At 37.6% G+C, this 18,172-nt stretch overlaps 1 protein-coding gene across 3 annotated transcripts in view; it reads left to right on the top strand.

Moving 5' to 3' along the window:
• The window catches only part of dcc (DCC netrin 1 receptor), an 842,366-nt gene extending 824,575 nt beyond the window's left edge, over nt 1-17,791 (top strand). For all 3 annotated transcript variants that reach the window (XM_039750409.1, XM_039750410.1, XM_039750411.1), the window contains exons 28-29: nt 6,999-7,141; nt 16,559-17,791. In XM_039750409.1, coding sequence (XP_039606343.1) covers nt 6,999-7,141; nt 16,559-16,648 — 233 coding nt within the window. In that variant the 3' untranslated portion in view covers nt 16,649-17,791. The remainder of the gene's footprint in view (nt 1-6,998; nt 7,142-16,558) is intronic.
• The last annotated feature ends 381 nt before the right edge of the window (nt 17,792-18,172 follow it).

Genomic DNA, 18,172 nt, shown 5'->3' on the forward strand with positions numbered 1-18,172 from the left:
ATGATACGCAAAATGTCGTCCACAGAGTATTTTCACCAGATGTCGATACCATTTGAGGGGTTGTTTGCTCTTTGCTACTCATGCATGCACAGGAAATCTCAGTCAAATCAATAAAACTAACTTTAAAGACAGTCAAACTTAAAAATAATGGTGAGTTTTGTCACAGTTTACCGTTGATTACTGTCCTTTACCCCTGAATTTCGACAAAAGTCGACATCTACCCTGAAAGAGTTAATCTGGTCAAGAGCTACCAGGGCTTGCTCTAGCAGCACAGGGTACAAGTCACAAATCCTGTATAGGAGCCAGTCCATTATACTTATTAATATGGTGTCAGATTACAGCCAGCTTCTCAACATCTGTATATATAAAATGCTAAGGGTTGTCTGTCTATCATGTAATAACACTCAAACCTGAGGGCCATGAACCTTGATCTTGGTCTCTATCAAGAACTTATTCTGTGATATGCGTAACAAAATTGGTCTTCGGATCCTTCTCATGGAGATCTGCAACGTGGACACATTCCATGGCTGATAGGGAAAGCACAGCAGCATGCACTACTGATGGGAAAAGCACAGTGGCACAGGTACACAGTATTGCTGACAGGAATAGATGCACAGAGAGCCCTGTTAAAAGGGAAGCACATTGCACAGGACAGATCATTTACATCAAAAGTGCCAGTCATACATTCATTACGAAGCAGAAAATCATACACTGCCAAAGAATTGAAGGTGTGCGCTTCCATTAATGGACTTTGGGTACACCAAGTTGTGGTGCGATCATGCCACATGGGTGCCAGAAAGCAACAGGCGCATGAGCAAGTGGCATGTCTGTTAGGAAAAGAGCCATGGCTACATCAGATGACAGTGAGGGTCATCACATCAACTTTGGCAGAATGATCTGGGGTGCTGTGTTTCGTGCACCATCTTTCTTTGAGGATTGAAGGCCTGAGTGTCACTAGTCTTTAGGATTTGGAGGAAAAATTGGAGTACATGGAGAGAAGTACACACAGAAATGGAAAAGGACCTGCAAATGGAAAGAACACAGAAATTAACAACAGCACCAGTGTGTGTGTCCTTACATAAAAGAATGTAATTTTTTTTATTATTATTGTTTTTTTGGCAGGCATCTTTGGTCAAGGTAGTTTTCAAGTTCAGAATATGTGAGTATTTCAATTAACCTTTGGAGTGCAGGCAAGTTAAGTGACATACCAGAGTCACACATCAAATCAGAAGATGAGCCAGTCTCCTTGTAGTTTAAAGTGTAACACTGTTTTTTAGTCTGTTACAGGGTCATGGGGGTCCAAGAATAATAGGGAAATGTAGTGACCAAGCAAGGATTGGGCAGCAGTCCATCACAGGCTATACTCATGCACACTCACTCCAAATTAAATCTGCGAATTAAGCTATTCAGTGCATCTTTTTTATGTTGGAGGAGACCATAAAGACATAGAGAGCACATGTACACTCCACATAGACAGTTGATCCATTTTCCAGTAACACAACCAACTGTGCCACCCTTCCATATATCACAAAATAAATGCTGGCTAAAATACTATAAAATGAATTTAATCAGAGCAGTAATTCAACTCACTGAAATTGTAAATGTAAAAGAGTTACATCAAAAGAAATATATCAAATCATTATTATTTTAGATCCACAGATGATATGAAAATCCAGGGAGGTTTCAAGTTACAGAGAGTTGTTTTTTTTAAGCATTTGATGCCCAAAGGCATTCTGGCAGAATAGAAAACAAAGCCATTTGTGTACATTCCTTCCTCAAGGTGTACACAGTATCTTTGCTCAGAACCACATGGGAGTTTGAAATCTCTTGTTCTATAGAGATGAGATCAGTAGCCATAATGTTGAGCTGGCTGAAGCTGAGTAAAATAGGAGTCACAGCAAATACAACAGCTGTCCCTGCTTTGTTCATTTAACTTTGTAGGCTCTGCAGTGGTTTGGCTTCCTGTCCAAGATGGCTTCTCCCTGTATCCCTGAACAAGAAAAGAGACTGTAGAAAATAAATGAATAGGCATTGTGTAGTTTAAGTGGTATAATTTATGTCTTTTTTTATCAAAAATGTTTTGTCGATTAAGGTCAGTTTAATATATATCTGAAACCCCCTTACAATAAAAAACACTATAGAAAAAATGTTATTGAGTACTGATGCTCATGGCACATGGTTTAATCACTGAATGATCTGCCAAATGATGATAAATAACTGGCAAGTACAGGAGAGTTTGACTCCAATATTGATTGCATTGTCGAGGACTGCAAAATAGCCCATTGTTGTGAAGACTGTATCTGTTCCCTCATGAGGAAGGGCAGTGTGCTCAGTTGAGTTGGTATAATTATTTTTGTACATAATTACATTTTTTTTGCTATCTTTGTTGTAATGCTGGCATTAAAACATAAACTTGTGTCATGAATTTTGCATTTAGGCTTTTTTAGTTTATCAAACATCAGATTTTTTTGTGCACCAACCACATTTTGCATGTTTCCTTATGGTGGCAACCATGCTGTTTTTGACAACTGCTCTGCCAGTATCTGTCTTGTGATTGGCATTGGCATTGCATGTTTGTGTCTTTTAACTACAGCTATAAAAAAGGGTGTGTTGTGCACTGTTAGGCCAGGTTTCTACTTCATGTAATGCGACGTGTGCTCCTTCAGATGCTACTGCTACGCATGCACTGTTTATACTTGCATCCATACTTACATAGATATGGAAGATTCCACCAGGTGGCAGGGCGAGATATCATCATGGTGTGAAAACAACGTTCGGCTTCACTATTTTGTGAACTGCCCCAAACATCAATTACATTCCCAGGACACCTTGCCACAATATTTCTGAAAAGGATGGATGTTTAATGATTACATCTATCAATCCTGGGATGCACACATTCTAGCAAACATCGGGCCTGAGGCAAAAACAATCCCTGGATGGGGCATCAGCTCTTTGCAAGGTGGATACGAGCACACACTTACACTAGCGGCATTTTTGCATCACCAGATACCCAAACGGGCATTTTCTTGGAAGGAAACTGAAGCACACTGTGGAAACCCAACAGGTAAACATGCTAATTCAAGAGACATGACTCCCTGCAAGGCATCAGTGCTACTGCTCCACTACCGTGCTGCTCCCACTTATGTAAAATAGTTTTCATTATTTAAATGAAGTTAACAATTTATCTGTAAAATGTGATATACATGCTTTAATGCATTTCATCATGAAAATGATATCAAGTATAAATCTTAAGAATTCTAAATATTCAGAGAGCTGCAATATCATAAATTGAATGTGTTTCGTGTGGCAATTGCTGCCTGCTGCTGCTGTCAGTACATGAGGAAGCCCCAGCATCATGTAGAGATTAACAACTGGATTAGTTTAAGATGATGGTTTACTTTAATGACAAAATAAACTACAAGATTAAAGTAGAAATTTCGAGATTAAAGCTGAAATTTCCACTTTAATCACAAAATAGACCTTTCCACTGTGTCCCTAATTTTTTTTCTCTGTGGCTCAAATATGCTTCTGCACATTCTGATGCTGTTGTGAAGGTGCAAATAAAAAATGATTGCGTCATTAAGTTGGGGAATATGCAATGTTTGAAAAGAAAAGCACCACCAATACATTTGTATGTCAGAATTTTGCTTTACCACATCGAACCATTCATCATACATTAAAGCACGCACATTGACCATGTGGGATCTGCAAAGTGGCTTGCTGTCACGTGTTGATAGTAAACAGAGACTCCGACGTCACGTTCCAACTTGAACAGACTGCTAACCCCGATTTTTTGACTGTACTGCAACTCGCGCATGTGTCGCGTTACTTTCTGAGGATGTGCTCAGAAGACACTTCAAATGACGCTAGTAATGTGTGGCAGCTATTATGCATGCATGTACGGGTTGTGAGCGTGAAGTATATATCGGCCCTTAGAGCATTTTAATAGTTGAATCAAAAAACCTAAAATAACTCTTTGAAATTAAACATCTTGCTTGGGAAATCTTACTTAGTAGTACCTACTTGTTGCTTTGTTAATTTTTACTTTTTTTCTTCTTCGTTTGTTGTGTCAATCGTTCATTTAACTATCGGTTTCCAACTTTTCTTTTGACTATATTTTGTGCCTGTTAGAGTTTTTGTTTCTGCTTTTATTTTTTAGACTTTTTTAAATGGATTTCTGACATTAAACATTCATGAGGTTTAAAAGACTTCTGTACATTTATTTCTGGAAATTCCAATCGCTTAAAGAGTTATCCAATTTTTTAGATAATTTTGTTCACCGTGTTGTATTTTTCATGATTGCTGCTATGTTTTGGTTTTGTTAAGACTGCTTCACTCACCTTCAGGTAGGATACAACAAGATGAAAGGCCATTCATGAATTTGCTTCCTATTCCTAGTGCTGAATTCAAAACAATTTTTCAAATAACTCTTTCTAAAGGTTTATCAGTCAGTTTCCTGCTTCTGACATTTGCAATGAATTTTTGACCACGAAATTGTCTTTCATTTTGGCTTTCATGCACGTGTTTTTGATTTCCTGGTTTTGATCTCTTTCGCTGTTACCTCGTCTATATTGTCAGTCATTTCTCAAGTCCTGTCTATTCTTGGCAATTTCTACTTAATCCAAGCATTGTTCACTCATATCAACTTGGCCTAATAATACTTGTTATTAATGTTGTACCTTTCCTATGCTTGAAAAAGATTTAGAAGGAACCATAGCAAAGATATTCAAGTTATATAGACTTAAGTGTGCTGAACACAAAGCATTATAGGTTTATAGGGTCATTATTGTCACATCTACACTTCTAGTACAGTGACATTCTTACTTGTATGTTTTAGTCAACACTTTCCAGAGTCATAATTGGTGAATATAATTACCTGACCTCAAAATTTATCTCTTCCTAACTTTACCTTGAAACTTCCGTCTTATTTAAAATGTATCAGAACACATTATGCAATTCAGATGGACTGTGACAACAATAAAAAGGAGTACAACCAATAACCATAGATTCTAAAATTACATGCTTTTCTGGATTTGATTTTCATTAACCCTCTTGTCAAGATTAACCACTTATGCACCAGCGGGACACCACCAAATTTTAAGGCTATTTCTATACATTACAATAAATCCACAAGTCAATCAAAAGCAATTATGGTACTTATACATACCCAAGGTTGTCTTCTTTTAACTAAAATCATAAGTTTCCATGTTGTCTGCTCTCTTTCATTATTAAAATGTGAGATTTGCACAGGTATACCCCGAGCCAAGCAGTGCATCACAGATGAGTTCATCTGCTTTTATCAAATATCCCACCTACTTCGAGCCACATACAGTAAAAAACTCCCTAACCATTGAATAGACGAGGTCATCGCATTCTAATGATGTATAGTTGTCTGTGACTGGTCATTTGTACTAAGTGTCACAGCTGTGTATAAACAGCAACAAATTCATTATGTATGTAAGAGCTAATCTTTAGACATTGGTATGCTACAAGTTTAAGTTAGATCCTGAGCAAAGTTTTGACTTTATGGAGAGCCAACATGTTTGATGAAGAACTCAAGGCTGTTGTTTGAATTGTAAGCATTGCCTAATATGACTTTAAAGCATCGCGGCATGGAGTTTTACAGCTCAAGCATCAATTATAATACCTGGAGGCTGTCTGCTACATGTTCTCCTTGTGTTAGTTTTCTGAGCAGTGCTCTTTCAATTTCAGCTTAGAGTACACTGGCAATGTTTCTTAGCATACTGATGAGTAATGGCTTTGCTGTACTTCTGCCCTGAAAGTTTCACAGAAGGACCTCCAGATAGAATGTGACTGTATCAAGCCACTCACGTTCCTCTACCTAGAGCATATGAGAAAAAAAAAGAGTTTTAGCTAGTGACTTGTTCGTGGTATAATGCCTAGCCCCCAACCCTATTGAAAGGATAAAGGATAGACAGCATTGTGTAGTATTTTTCAATTCTCTCACTCAACCCGAATTTTCCCAACAGCAACATCCCCCACCCAGGAGAGAGAAAGGTACGCGATTACAAAAGGGAAATACAATGGAACAGCAGTCACATGATCAGGGAGGTTCAACGGAGCATTATTAGAAACAGGATGAAAAGTCTTGCAAGGCTGTGTCAATCCCTTCAGTGGTGTCACAAGTAAAAAGTGGGGAGCGATTATGCCATGAACAAGACTCATATGCTCGCGAGCCAGCAATGGCCTCCTGAAACTCAAAAGTGGCTGATTTAGGTGTTTGTGTCTGTATGACTAGCTCTGTGCAAAGCGTTGTACCCATGCCTGTAACCCAGCACTGGAAGAAGGTGGCATGAAAATATATGCATTTACTTAGTTTATTCCAAGCATGAAATGCAAGAAAAAAGCAACAACAAAAAAAAAATAAATAAACCTTTGTGGGGCAACAGAAGTCAAGAGAAAATGGTGAATTGCTGTAGAAATGCCCCGATCTGCTGTACAAAATGTAAGATTTTGCTCTGTCTTTTAGTAAAGAGAAATTGTTCTAAGGTCTGGCAAACTATTGAAATGTTCAGCTCTATAAAGAGTTTATAATTTGTCCATCAAGCGATTTCTAGTCTCTGACTCATTCCAGTGTGGGGTTGATGGAAATGGGAACCATGTTTAAATGGGGCAATGAGTTTACAAATTTTTAATGTGTTATTAACTCAAATGAAATATACTTAATTATAATAGCATAAATAACAATAATAATAATCCAAAATTAACAAAAAAGCAAAGTAACACTAAATACACAAAGGTTTAGATTGAGTAAATGTGTGTGCCCAGTCTCAAAGTATCTCAGTATAGAAAAAAGCATTTTATGAAGAACCTAGAATCCCTAGAATCTCATCCATTCTTTTAAAAATTTTGTTTTGGTTTGAATATTCACAGACTTGATATTACATTCCCCCCCTGCTACCCTAAACTGAATTAAGTGGGTTTGAAAATGGTATGTGCTATAAGCATATCCTTAATGATTTAATCTTTGATTACAGGTGCAAATCTTCCAAAGGCTCAGGTGAAGACTGCCTCCTTGGGGTTAGCTGGAAAGGCAAGATCACCATTACTTCCCGTCTCCGTACCAACAGCTCCTGAGGTAGCAGAAGAAGGGAATAAACAGTCGGAAGATCCCTCAAGTGTAAGTATCACACACTGCCCTTCCTTTGTAGTCAAGATTAGTCAATGGAACATGAAATACACCCTCCTGTGATCCCTCTTTAAACATTTTCACATCAAAATAGTTGTACTCCAGACACCTGATAACGCCATACTCACTTCAGCGGTGTGCGGAATGCAGTGATAATTATACAGAGTGGTTTTATAAGATACTTGCCTCGGATTCTCTCAAAGGTTTCCTTTTTCAAGTAGGTAGAGACTTGCATGATAAGGGTGTTGTTTAATTTAAATGCATGAAAGATGTCAAACACACTCTATAATCACTTCTTTTTCTTGTAGACCTGTGATACAGGTTGTGTGCGCTAGCTCCACTTTAACTGCTGCTTCTCACAAAGAACTGTAGGCACATGGAATAAATTTCAAAGTAGTGTGGTAGAAAGTAAGTCATTAGGGATCTTCAGATTTCTACTTGATTTTTTCTTGAAGAATGTAGGTGAACAGGATTGACAATCATGTTAGGTTGTATGGCTTGTCGAATGGCCACCTCAAAACTCTTTTAATGTTCTTACACTACATGCTCCCTGACAAAATTAAACAGTCTGAATTTTGTTAAGGAGATGGGTTCCTGTGTATGAGAGCTGACAGCCAATGAGTGTTCAGCTGAAAGTACCCTGCATACAATGTGGCAATGAAGAATAAGGAATGCAGGTGTTTTGGACCTCACAAACAAAAGAAGATTAATGTACCACAATAGGATGAATAAAAGAAAAAAGGACAGAGATGGCAGCTGCACTCATTGTACCTGTAAAACTTTTTCACATAACCGGCTTGGTCAGGCAGCAAGTTATTGGCTATCAGAAAAAGCGGTGAGCTTGTGATACTTTGGAAATGTGAAATTGTGCTGGAATGTCATCATGGATTCATCTAATGTGACACGCCTGGCAATTTTTGGTCATATAATCTAACATGGTCTGGTGATAAAATCAGCAACTTCGGTCGTGAAATTTGATGAAGTCATGGACTGTGACATCGGCTTTAGGTAGACACAAAGCATGCCTTTTCCAGACAGCTATTTTCATTCAGTTTCAGAAATTATTTAGTAACTGTGTTTTTTTATAAGTAGTCCACTTTAGAAAAATGCCTTTGTTTTTCTCTAAAGCTTTCTGAATACAAACTGTTATTCTGTGGAATCTGTTCCATGCCATTTGAACTCCCTTTCCTTTTTATATTTAGCTTTCTCTTTCTTAAATGGCAACATGGACATTGCTATAAGCAGTATCTCTGAATGTTTGCTTTCAAGCACAGTCACAGAAGTGCACTCAACTGCCACAGACAAACAGATTAAACAGAATTTGATATGGCTTTCCAACCAAGAACAGAAGTAGCGAGAAAAATGGGGGGGGGGTAAGGGGTCGCACTTCTGTTATATGCTAAACTGTTTGTTTGTTGGCTGGAAAGATGAAATTTTAATGCATCTATCAAACTGAAGTACTCTGGGCTTCCTAATTGAAGTCTTCGGTGACATTTGTAAAATCCCTGTTTAATACTGCATAATCAGATGTATAGGCTTACAATTCTTAATTTTGTAGTGCTGGTGATTCTATATTATAACCAGTTGTAGCCACCAATGCAACAAAGTAAAGTTGTTCTTCTTTTGTAGGTTTTACCATATATGATATTAATATTTTATAAATACTCTTTCATAAACATGTTAAACAGTGTCTTAGAGTAATTTGAACTTACAGAGCAGCATAGTTCTCACAAAAACACTGAACATTCATGCAGGTGAAACAACATGCCCAAGAGCCAGTGCTTGCTTTTGACCCCAGAACCTCAAGCTTTCCATGCCAGCTTCACCCTTGTTCAGTGGCCAAGCCCCAGTTACAACAAGAACATTTATTTCTATAGTACATTTTCATACAAATGATGTAGCTCAAAGGCCTTTACAGGATGAAGAAAGAGAAAAAAGACAAAATAAATAAGAAAATAGAATTAGGGAAAACTAATTAACATAGAGGGTAGCATGGTGGTGCAGTGGTAACACTGCTGCCTCGCAGTAAGGAGACCCGGGTTCGCTTTCCGGGTCCTCCCTGCGTGGAGTTTACATGTTGTCCCGTGTCTGCGTGGGTTTCCTCCGGGTGCTCCGGTTTCCTCCCACAGTCCAAAGACATGCAGGTTAGGTGCATTGGCAATACTAAATTGTGCCTAGTGTGTGCTTGATGTGTAGGTGTGTGTATGTGTGCCCTGCGGTGGGCTGGCGACCTGCCCGGGATTTGTTCCTGCCTTGTGCACTTCACTGGCTGTGATTGGCTCCAGCAGACCCCCTGTGACCCTGTGTTTGGATATACAGTGAACCCTCGTTTATCACGGTTAATCCGTTCCAGACTCTAGCGTGATAAATGCATTTTCGCGAAGTAGGATTCTTTATTTATAAATCAAATATTTTCGCAGAGTATAGAAAACCTGTTTACGACCTTCTAAATACATTTTTTTAACATTATTAGAGCCCTCCAGACATGAAATAACACCCTTTAGTCACCATTACACTCATATTACCCAATATTTTAGACAAAATAAGACATATTAGATGTTACAAATATCATATTACTAGCGCACTCGCCTTTTAAGGCGACCGACTTTTATCCTCAATTTTGTGTGCTCCATGTGTACATCAGGCATGTAAGTGTAGAGAGTGAGAACATCAAAGTGCCCATTCATAAAATCTCCGAAAACCTATGTTTTTTATCCCCTCAAGTGCCTGTCCAAAGTCTTACAATGTCAGCCCGAATCTGTACCGCTAAAGACGGAGTTTCATGCACTAAATAAGCTATAGTTGAGAATAAGCAAGCACCATCTCCCCTGATATTTACTATGTGGTGAGGCATTTGTACTCCAGCAACATTAATTATTTCCAGAGACATCATTTGTCTATTTTTCCAGCGCATTGCGCACAAAAGCAAGGGAACGATGAGCACCAGAACTCTGCTCACATCGCGTCGCTTCGTACCTCAAGCCGCAAGTAGTAAGTCTGTAATAAGCTGAATACCGCTACGCTTTGCACTCACGGGACGGAAGGACAATTCCGAACGATTTTATCTAGTAGATTATTGTACTGTACATTTAATTGCACACAACCACTAACCTATGAAGGCACGACCTCAGTAGGAGAGTCTTCAGAGGTGGTGCAGTATCTTCAGCAGGTGCATTGTTGTCTTCAGTGAAGGAGTACTAAGAGTAGGCAGTGGGTGTCTGGGTGCGCGGCTGAAGAACATCTTGTTAGGCAGTTGCTGGCGCTGTCTTTTCATATGCGTGAGGAGGCTTTTGTAGGGTATTGCCATCTTTGATCATATCACCTTCTCCTGGATAGTAAGCATCTTCCTCCGGCGCTTAGTTTTATTGTCAGAAGGCTTAGAAAAAGCAGCATGTTTAGGAGCCATCGCGGGGCTTAGATAAAAGTTCTCAGAAAACGCATGCGTAGTGACGTAAGCGTGTATTAGAAAAAAATCGCGATAGAGTGAAGCCGTGAAAGTCGAAGCGTGATATAGCGAGGGATCACTGTAGCGGGTTGGATAATGACTGAATGACTGACTAATTAATTAACATAGAATAAAAGTAAGGTCCGATGACCAAAACGAAACAAAATATGCAGTGGTTTCAAGGCCATGAGATCACCCAGCCCCCTCTAGCCATTCTACCCAACATAAATGACCTCAATCAGTCCTCATTGTATTCAGGGTTCACATGGAAGAACTTGATGATGATGGTCATGTGGAATTCTGGTGGTGGTGCCGCAGATTGCCACCAGAAAAAAACGGAAAAATAACAGAAAAGAAAGTAGGGGTTAGTATGGATTTTTGAGCTACTATGAACGGTAATGATAATTAATTGAATATACAGAGCATTAAACTAAAATGAAGCCATGAGGAAGCCATGTTAAAGTAACGATTTTTTAGCAGTTTTTTAAAGTGGTCTACTTAGCCTGGAGAATTTCTGTCGGTAAGATATTCCAGATTTTAGGTCCATAACAGCAGAAGGCTGTCTCACCACTTCTTTTAAGTTTAGCTATTGGAATTATAAGCAGACACCAATTTGAAGATCTAAGGTTACGATTTGGAGTGTAAGCTGAAAGACATTCTGAAATATTTAAGAATTTGTAAACCATAAGCAGTATTTTAAAGTCAATTCTAAATGACACAGGTAACCAGTGTAGTGACATCAAAACTGGAGTGATGTGCTCGGATTTTCTTTTCCTAGTTAAGATTCTAGCAGCGGCATTCTGCACTCGTTGTAATCGATTGATGTCTTTTTTGGGTGGTCCTGAGAAGAGTGCATTACAGGTTATTTGTTAACTCTAAATTGACTGCTATGGACGGACACACCAGCCAGAACGCATTGCTTGTGACAATAAGCTGATAACTTGCAATCCTGTCGTTATAATTGATTGTTTAAAAATAATTGCATTATATATATGTTTGTTTTAGCACTAATTTCTTTAGCAAAATTTGTATTTATGGTAGGATCTTAACACAGAAATGTAAATCATTAGCTAGCAAATACAGCACTGTTAAAATCACATTTATTTTCCATTTTGGTGCCCTACTGCAAGAGTAGTTTAAGATATTCCATAGTGTAGTGTTGCTTAAAGCTATGCATAGGTCACCCTAAAAAAAAAAATCTAACAATAATCTTGGCAAAAATGCTAAAAGATGTATGCCAAGCAAAATTAATCTTCTTGAATTTGCCCACAACAAGATGTCAACAGTGACTTATTGTTAATCAATAAATACTCTGACTGCTTAGACTTTGGAGCTGCATATACAGCATTCTAATGTTCTTATATTTTGTTACTGAATAGAATTAAAAAAAAAAACATGTTTAAATAGGGTAGCTTTTGCACTAAAAGAATATTCTTTTCCAGCAGGTGCTATTTTTGCTGATGGTAGCACGCTGAGAGTCTTTCAGCCCTTTTGAATAACAAGAAACAAGAATATTCAGCTTGGTTAAATTATATGAATGAAGCTGATACCTAGTCCTTGTAATTTTATTGTAAGAAAAATCTAAATAACATTTCATTAATCAGAGCCATTAACAAAAATGTTGGAAATGTGGGTATTCTATACATAATTGTAATTGGAGAAATAATAATAATTTGAATGGCATTCCAGGGTGCTTTGTTAATTGACTTGCTGTATGGTGTAAGTGCTCTGTGAAAGCTACAAGATAAAATAAGCTTCATTAATTAATAATATTTTATGCATGAAGTCTAATAGCACTTGTATACTGTATAGATAAAATACCCCACTATTGACTACATCCATACTGAAACTGCATTTTCTTGATTCAACATGATGTGCCTTAAAATGTTTTGAGTGATTTTCTGTTTAAAATTTAAGAACATGACATGCAGTTAATCATTCATCTTGTGTTTCTATATGAATATGTTTGTTACAAGTTTAAAATTAGTCTCTAAAAATGTATCTTGTTAACGTTCACATGGGTGTTAAGAAGGAGTGACGTCTCTGCACAGATGTGTAAAGATCTGTCGCTGTAGCCCCGAAATGCAGTAAGCGGATTTCAATCTGTAATGATATTTATATGATGATCACTTTTAGGGAGTATTACTTTTAAAAGTTAGCTTAGTTACACTAGTCATTACTTACAAAAAAAGCTTGCCTAATATGTTATACAGTTACCCATTACAAAATGTAATACAACACAAACAGTGCACTTCTCTTGCGTTACTTTTGCTTCTTTTATATGAAAACCTGCACATTTGAGAGGCCAGCATTTGTTATTAAATCCTAAACCCAATATGAACCTTCATGAAACTGACCAGAAACACGGACACATTTCATAATTTTGTCATGTTTTATAAATAGGTGTAACTGCTTCTTTGCTGTGAAGTAAATAACAATCATCCCCTTTTTCAATCCCCAACACAAGCCCCATCAGATCACAGTGCTTCAAAATACAACAGCAAATAACTGCTGCAGATATGCAGATTTCTTAATTTTAATTTTCCTAAATTGCATGGAATAAAGTCTGATTGTGTGATTGTGCCCTGCAAAGGACCGGCGTAATGTCCACCACATGTGGTTCTGTCAGTGCTGCTATAATCACTGGCTGACCCTCCTGGACATGTCAAGGCTGAATCACTACTGGCCACTTTCTAAAAGGAAAGCAGAAGTCATTTGGGTCGTTTAGAATTCCCATACACCTAACATAGCATTCACCTCGGTGTTCTCAGGATATTTGATACCAGTAAAGGCGCACTGCACAATAACATGCAGTGAGTACACCTGACTTATAGTTTTCATCCTCTTTCTCTGTACGTTTACCATTCATTTGCTCAGAGGTTGATGCGGTGGCTGCTTCCTGAGCAGCACTTTTTTTCTTCACCCTAACGGCCCGCTTCTTCTCTTCATTCGTCAGCATCTTTTTGCTTTAAAACTGATTAAGCCAGTGTTTGTATTGCAGTTATTTGATTTAAGATATGAAAAGGTAGGAGAAGTGACGGTGAAGGTGGTAGCGATGAGAACGGCGCCCGTACGCACGCACCGCTGCCGAGAGTTGATTCTTCAATAAGTAAAATAAAAAGAGGAATTACCTTGGAGGTCAATCATCACCCCAAAAGCGGATAGTAGACGTCATGTAGTATATGTGTATCAAATCTCAGGTCAATTGGTTAAACGGTTTGCGAACTACAGGTGATTTTATATCCTGGACAGACAAACAGACAGCCACGGTAGCGTATTATATGAGATGATTGCACAAGGAGTCAAAACAAACTGTCACATTCTGTAAATTTGTGACTGGCCTGATGTCAATAAATATGGGTGTGTGCACGGGCTTTGTAACTAGTTCTTTATCTGGATTGGTTCCTGCCTTGTACTCACCAATACTTGAATAAGCTTCAGCCCACTACCCACAACCCTAACACAACATTATTAAAGCCATTAATGCAGTTCAGAACCACTTACTTAACAGCTAATCTTAATCACAAATATGATAAGAAATACTGTAACTTAAAAAACAATGTGTGTGTGTGTGTATATATACGTATGCATCATAGCTATATATTATACATCAATGTGTGTATGTATCCTTGTGTATATATATATATATTTACATACACACACATATATATATATATATATATATATATATATATATATATATATATATATATATATATATATATATATATATATTTATATATATAGTACATGCACAGCATGCTGCATATAAGAAGCAGCTGACATATTCTAAAAGTTAACCTCCTCACTCTTCAGAAGTCACGTTACAAACACTTTTTAATGCTTGTTGAGCTGTGTTATGTCTATTTTCTAGAACACACACTCACTTTATGTTTGGGTACAATGCTATGCTGCACATCCAATCTCTGACGCAATAACATTGACAACTTTCTGCCAATTAATTATTCAGCAGAAGTCTGTCAAGCAACACTTCCGGGGCTCCTTTAAACCAGCAGCAAGACGTCTGCATAATACCTCACTGTGATTTATAACTGCTCTTTTTATATCTAACCAAGTCAGTTTTCTTTCTCTTTTGTTTTCTTTATTTATAGTCATTCTGCTGTGTATTGGGGTGGGAGGGGGCTTTGTCATAATTTAATAATATTTGTTTGTCAAGCTTCTGTAAAAAGGCAAACTTCCCACAAGGGACAGATAAAGTGCTCTCTATCTATCTATCTATCTATCTATCTATCTATCTATCTATCTATCTATCTATCTATCTATCTATCTATCTATCTATCTATCTATTTATTATATAGTGCCTTTCACATCCATCTATCTATCTATCTATCTGTCTATCTATTATTTAGTGCCTTTCACATCTATCTATTATATAGTGCCTTTCACATCTATCTATCTATTATTTAGTGCCTTTCACATCTATTATTTAGTGCCTTTCACATCTATCTATTATATAGTGCCTTTCAAATCCATCTATCTATCTATTATATAGTGCCTTTCACATCCATCTATTATATAGTGCCTTTCACATCTATCTATCTATCTATTATATAGTGCCTTTCACATCTCTCTATCTATCTACCTATTATATAGTGCCTTTCACATCTATATATCTATCTACTCAGATCAAAAATGAGATCAGCATAGATTTTCAAATATGCTATTTTGTTTTTTAGTTATTTACATTGGGATTTTTTTGTTGTGTAATTTTGATTAAGCTTTTCTCCCCACTTTACAGATATTAATTTATTTAGCAGTTTTCTATTAGTCTCAAATGAAATATTGCTCTAGATATCATATGCTATTATGTTATAGATGTATAATAATAATAATAATAATACATTTTATTTATATAGCACCTTTCCCAAAAGGCGGAGTGGTGGCTCTGAGGCTAGAGATTTGCTCTGGCAATCGGAAGGTTGCTGGTTCAAATCCTGTAAACATCAAAAGAGACTCTACTTTATTGGGCCTTTGAACAAGGCCCTTAACCTGCAATTGCTCCATCCTGGGTATGACATTAATCTGCATCCTGCCCAGCATGTAGCCCCTCCAACCTGCAGGGAAAAACCTGGGGGCTGGTGGCAGAATTGGCACTCCAGCCACCATAACAAACCTCCACCTTTTCCATTCCATCTGAACTAGTGTGGTACTGAGGTGTCACCTGTCACATGGCTACACTCAAGTCCTAATCTGGATTCCTGAGTTGGTTTGTCATGTGCTGTATCAGCGCGTGCTCCTAACCTTCCCTTTCCCAAAAGATTTATAGATTTTATTGGTGCAACCATATGAACACTTTACAGACTACACATTAAGTGTCTAAATTGTAATTTGGGTATTGTTATAAATTAGAGGGTATGTTTTTTAAACTTAACATCATTTAAGAGCCATTGTGTGATGACCGAGTGGTTAGGGCTGCCGCCTCCAACTTCGAGAGGCTAAGCTTCAAATTACCCCATCTGTGTGGACTTTTCTTACTCCTCCACCCTTCTCCTGAGTTTCCATTGAATACTCCATATTCCTGCCACATCCCAAAGACATGCACGTCACTTTACGTGGTGATTTTAAGATGGGCAGGTGTGAGGTGACTGGACTTGCATGGTGTTCAGGGCTTTTCCTGTCTGGTAGCTTTAAGCCCAAGTATTATCCTATATTAGGCCAACAGGGTTAAAATGCATAGATACAGAATGGCTACTTTGATCTATCATAGCACTAATTTATTGCAAGCACACAACTCCTCTTTCCTGGGTATACTGTACTTTATTTTATTGCCGTGACTATTAAGTACATGGAGTTGATTTGTTGACACAATCAAACACATCATTACAGTGGTAATCATCATACCCCACCATGTTTATATGTCAACTGAGTGTAATGAAGTTTGACAGCACAATATACAAAGTGAAATTTCTAATATCTGTTTTTTGTTTTGTTTTTTTAATCAGGTATATGAGCAGGATGATCTGAGTGAGCAGATGGCTAGTCTAGAGGGACTAATGAAACAACTGAACGCCATTACTGGCTCGGCCTTTTAACAGTGACACCCAACTGGGGCAAAACAAGTAGAAGCATCACAGCACACCCAGTATTCCACTAATGAAGATGCTGACAGGGAGAGGCAACGCACTGCTGGATCTTAAGGATGCAATTCAGCTCAAGCTAACAGACACTACAGCTCTGACTTCTCTGAAGAAGATTCATTTGGATGAGGCTTTAAGTTAAGGGAAACTGTCAAGCAAAATAACAAACTTGAAATGTTTCCATTATTTTTGTTTTTCTGTAATTAATCTTTTTGTTGGTATTTAACAGCCTAAGTTCATGGTTTTTTTTTCTGCTGTAGGCTCAGGATCTGAAAATGAAATGTGATCAGACTTCATACTGTGCCACTGATTTAATTTGGTTTCAGATATTCCAGAAACACATCCACAGAAGTGACAGAATACAAGATTACTGATTGTAGTCAGTTTTTGGGGAAAAAAAAAATGCAGTCTTTGGGTTTTTGCAGATATACATCAAGTTGCTTCACCATTTTCTCCAGCTTTCTCGGTTAGATGTGAAAGGACACTCACTATTTGCTGCTGGTTTTAAAGCTGGCTTGTGTAATGTATTCCTAATTTATTTCTATTTTTCTACCATTTTTTGAGGAAAATTTCTGTGATCTTGTAGACATTTTAAAAACTCCTTCACATGGTAGCCCAGAAGAATTGGCTTTGTTCATATTAAAATAAAAAGCAATGGGTGAAAATAAGAGTGCACAGTATATAGTTTGAAATCCAAGTCCTTTTAAAGTTAAATGAATTAATGAAAGTGGCAGTTAATTAATAACATTCCATCTTTATTATTATGCTTCAAAAAACAGTGCCAAGAATCAATGGATATTTTTCCCAAAATTACTTTATATTTTTATTATTAGTTACAGGCAAATCTACCAAAAAAAAAAAAAGAACCTTATGGCATCAGTGCTATGTTCTGTAAACTTATTATCCTTTATTTCTTTGGAGGTGTAAACAGAAGGAGAATGAACAGAACAGTTCAGTGTTTTGTTCCAGTCAGCCCATCAAAAGAATTCACCACATTTACTGGGTGTGCATCAAAACCAGAGTGGCACTGAAGAGCTTCATTTTGGCCACGGAAGGCAATGTTTCTTGTGCGCGTACATCTGACGATAGTAAGACTGACTTTTTATTTCAGTTTTTGTACTGCTGACCAATCCCCAGAGCACACAGTATTTTTATAAGAAAAGCACCATTTTTTTTGGGGGGGGTGGTTTGCCACTAGCCAAATCACCAGACTTTATTCAGAAAATGTCAAACTCTCTTTTGCAATTAGCCGTTGTGAGGGTGCGTCATTAGTTGAACGTGTAAGAGCTGAAGTGAACTGAGCCTGTTAGAAAAGTGAGATGTCATAAATGAATACATTTACAAAGAAAGGAATAATCAGCTAAAATTAAAAAAAAAATACATATATACAGTATAACCTGAATTGCAGGACTTCTGCTTTCCCTCAGCTTGCTTTTCATGCTCCATAGCGTAGCAGGGCTTGAATTCACATCCTGCATT

The sequence above is a fragment of the Polypterus senegalus genome, chromosome 4 (genome assembly GCF_016835505.1).
Source record: "Polypterus senegalus isolate Bchr_013 chromosome 4, ASM1683550v1, whole genome shotgun sequence".
Taxonomy (NCBI): domain Eukaryota; kingdom Metazoa; phylum Chordata; class Cladistia; order Polypteriformes; family Polypteridae; genus Polypterus; species Polypterus senegalus.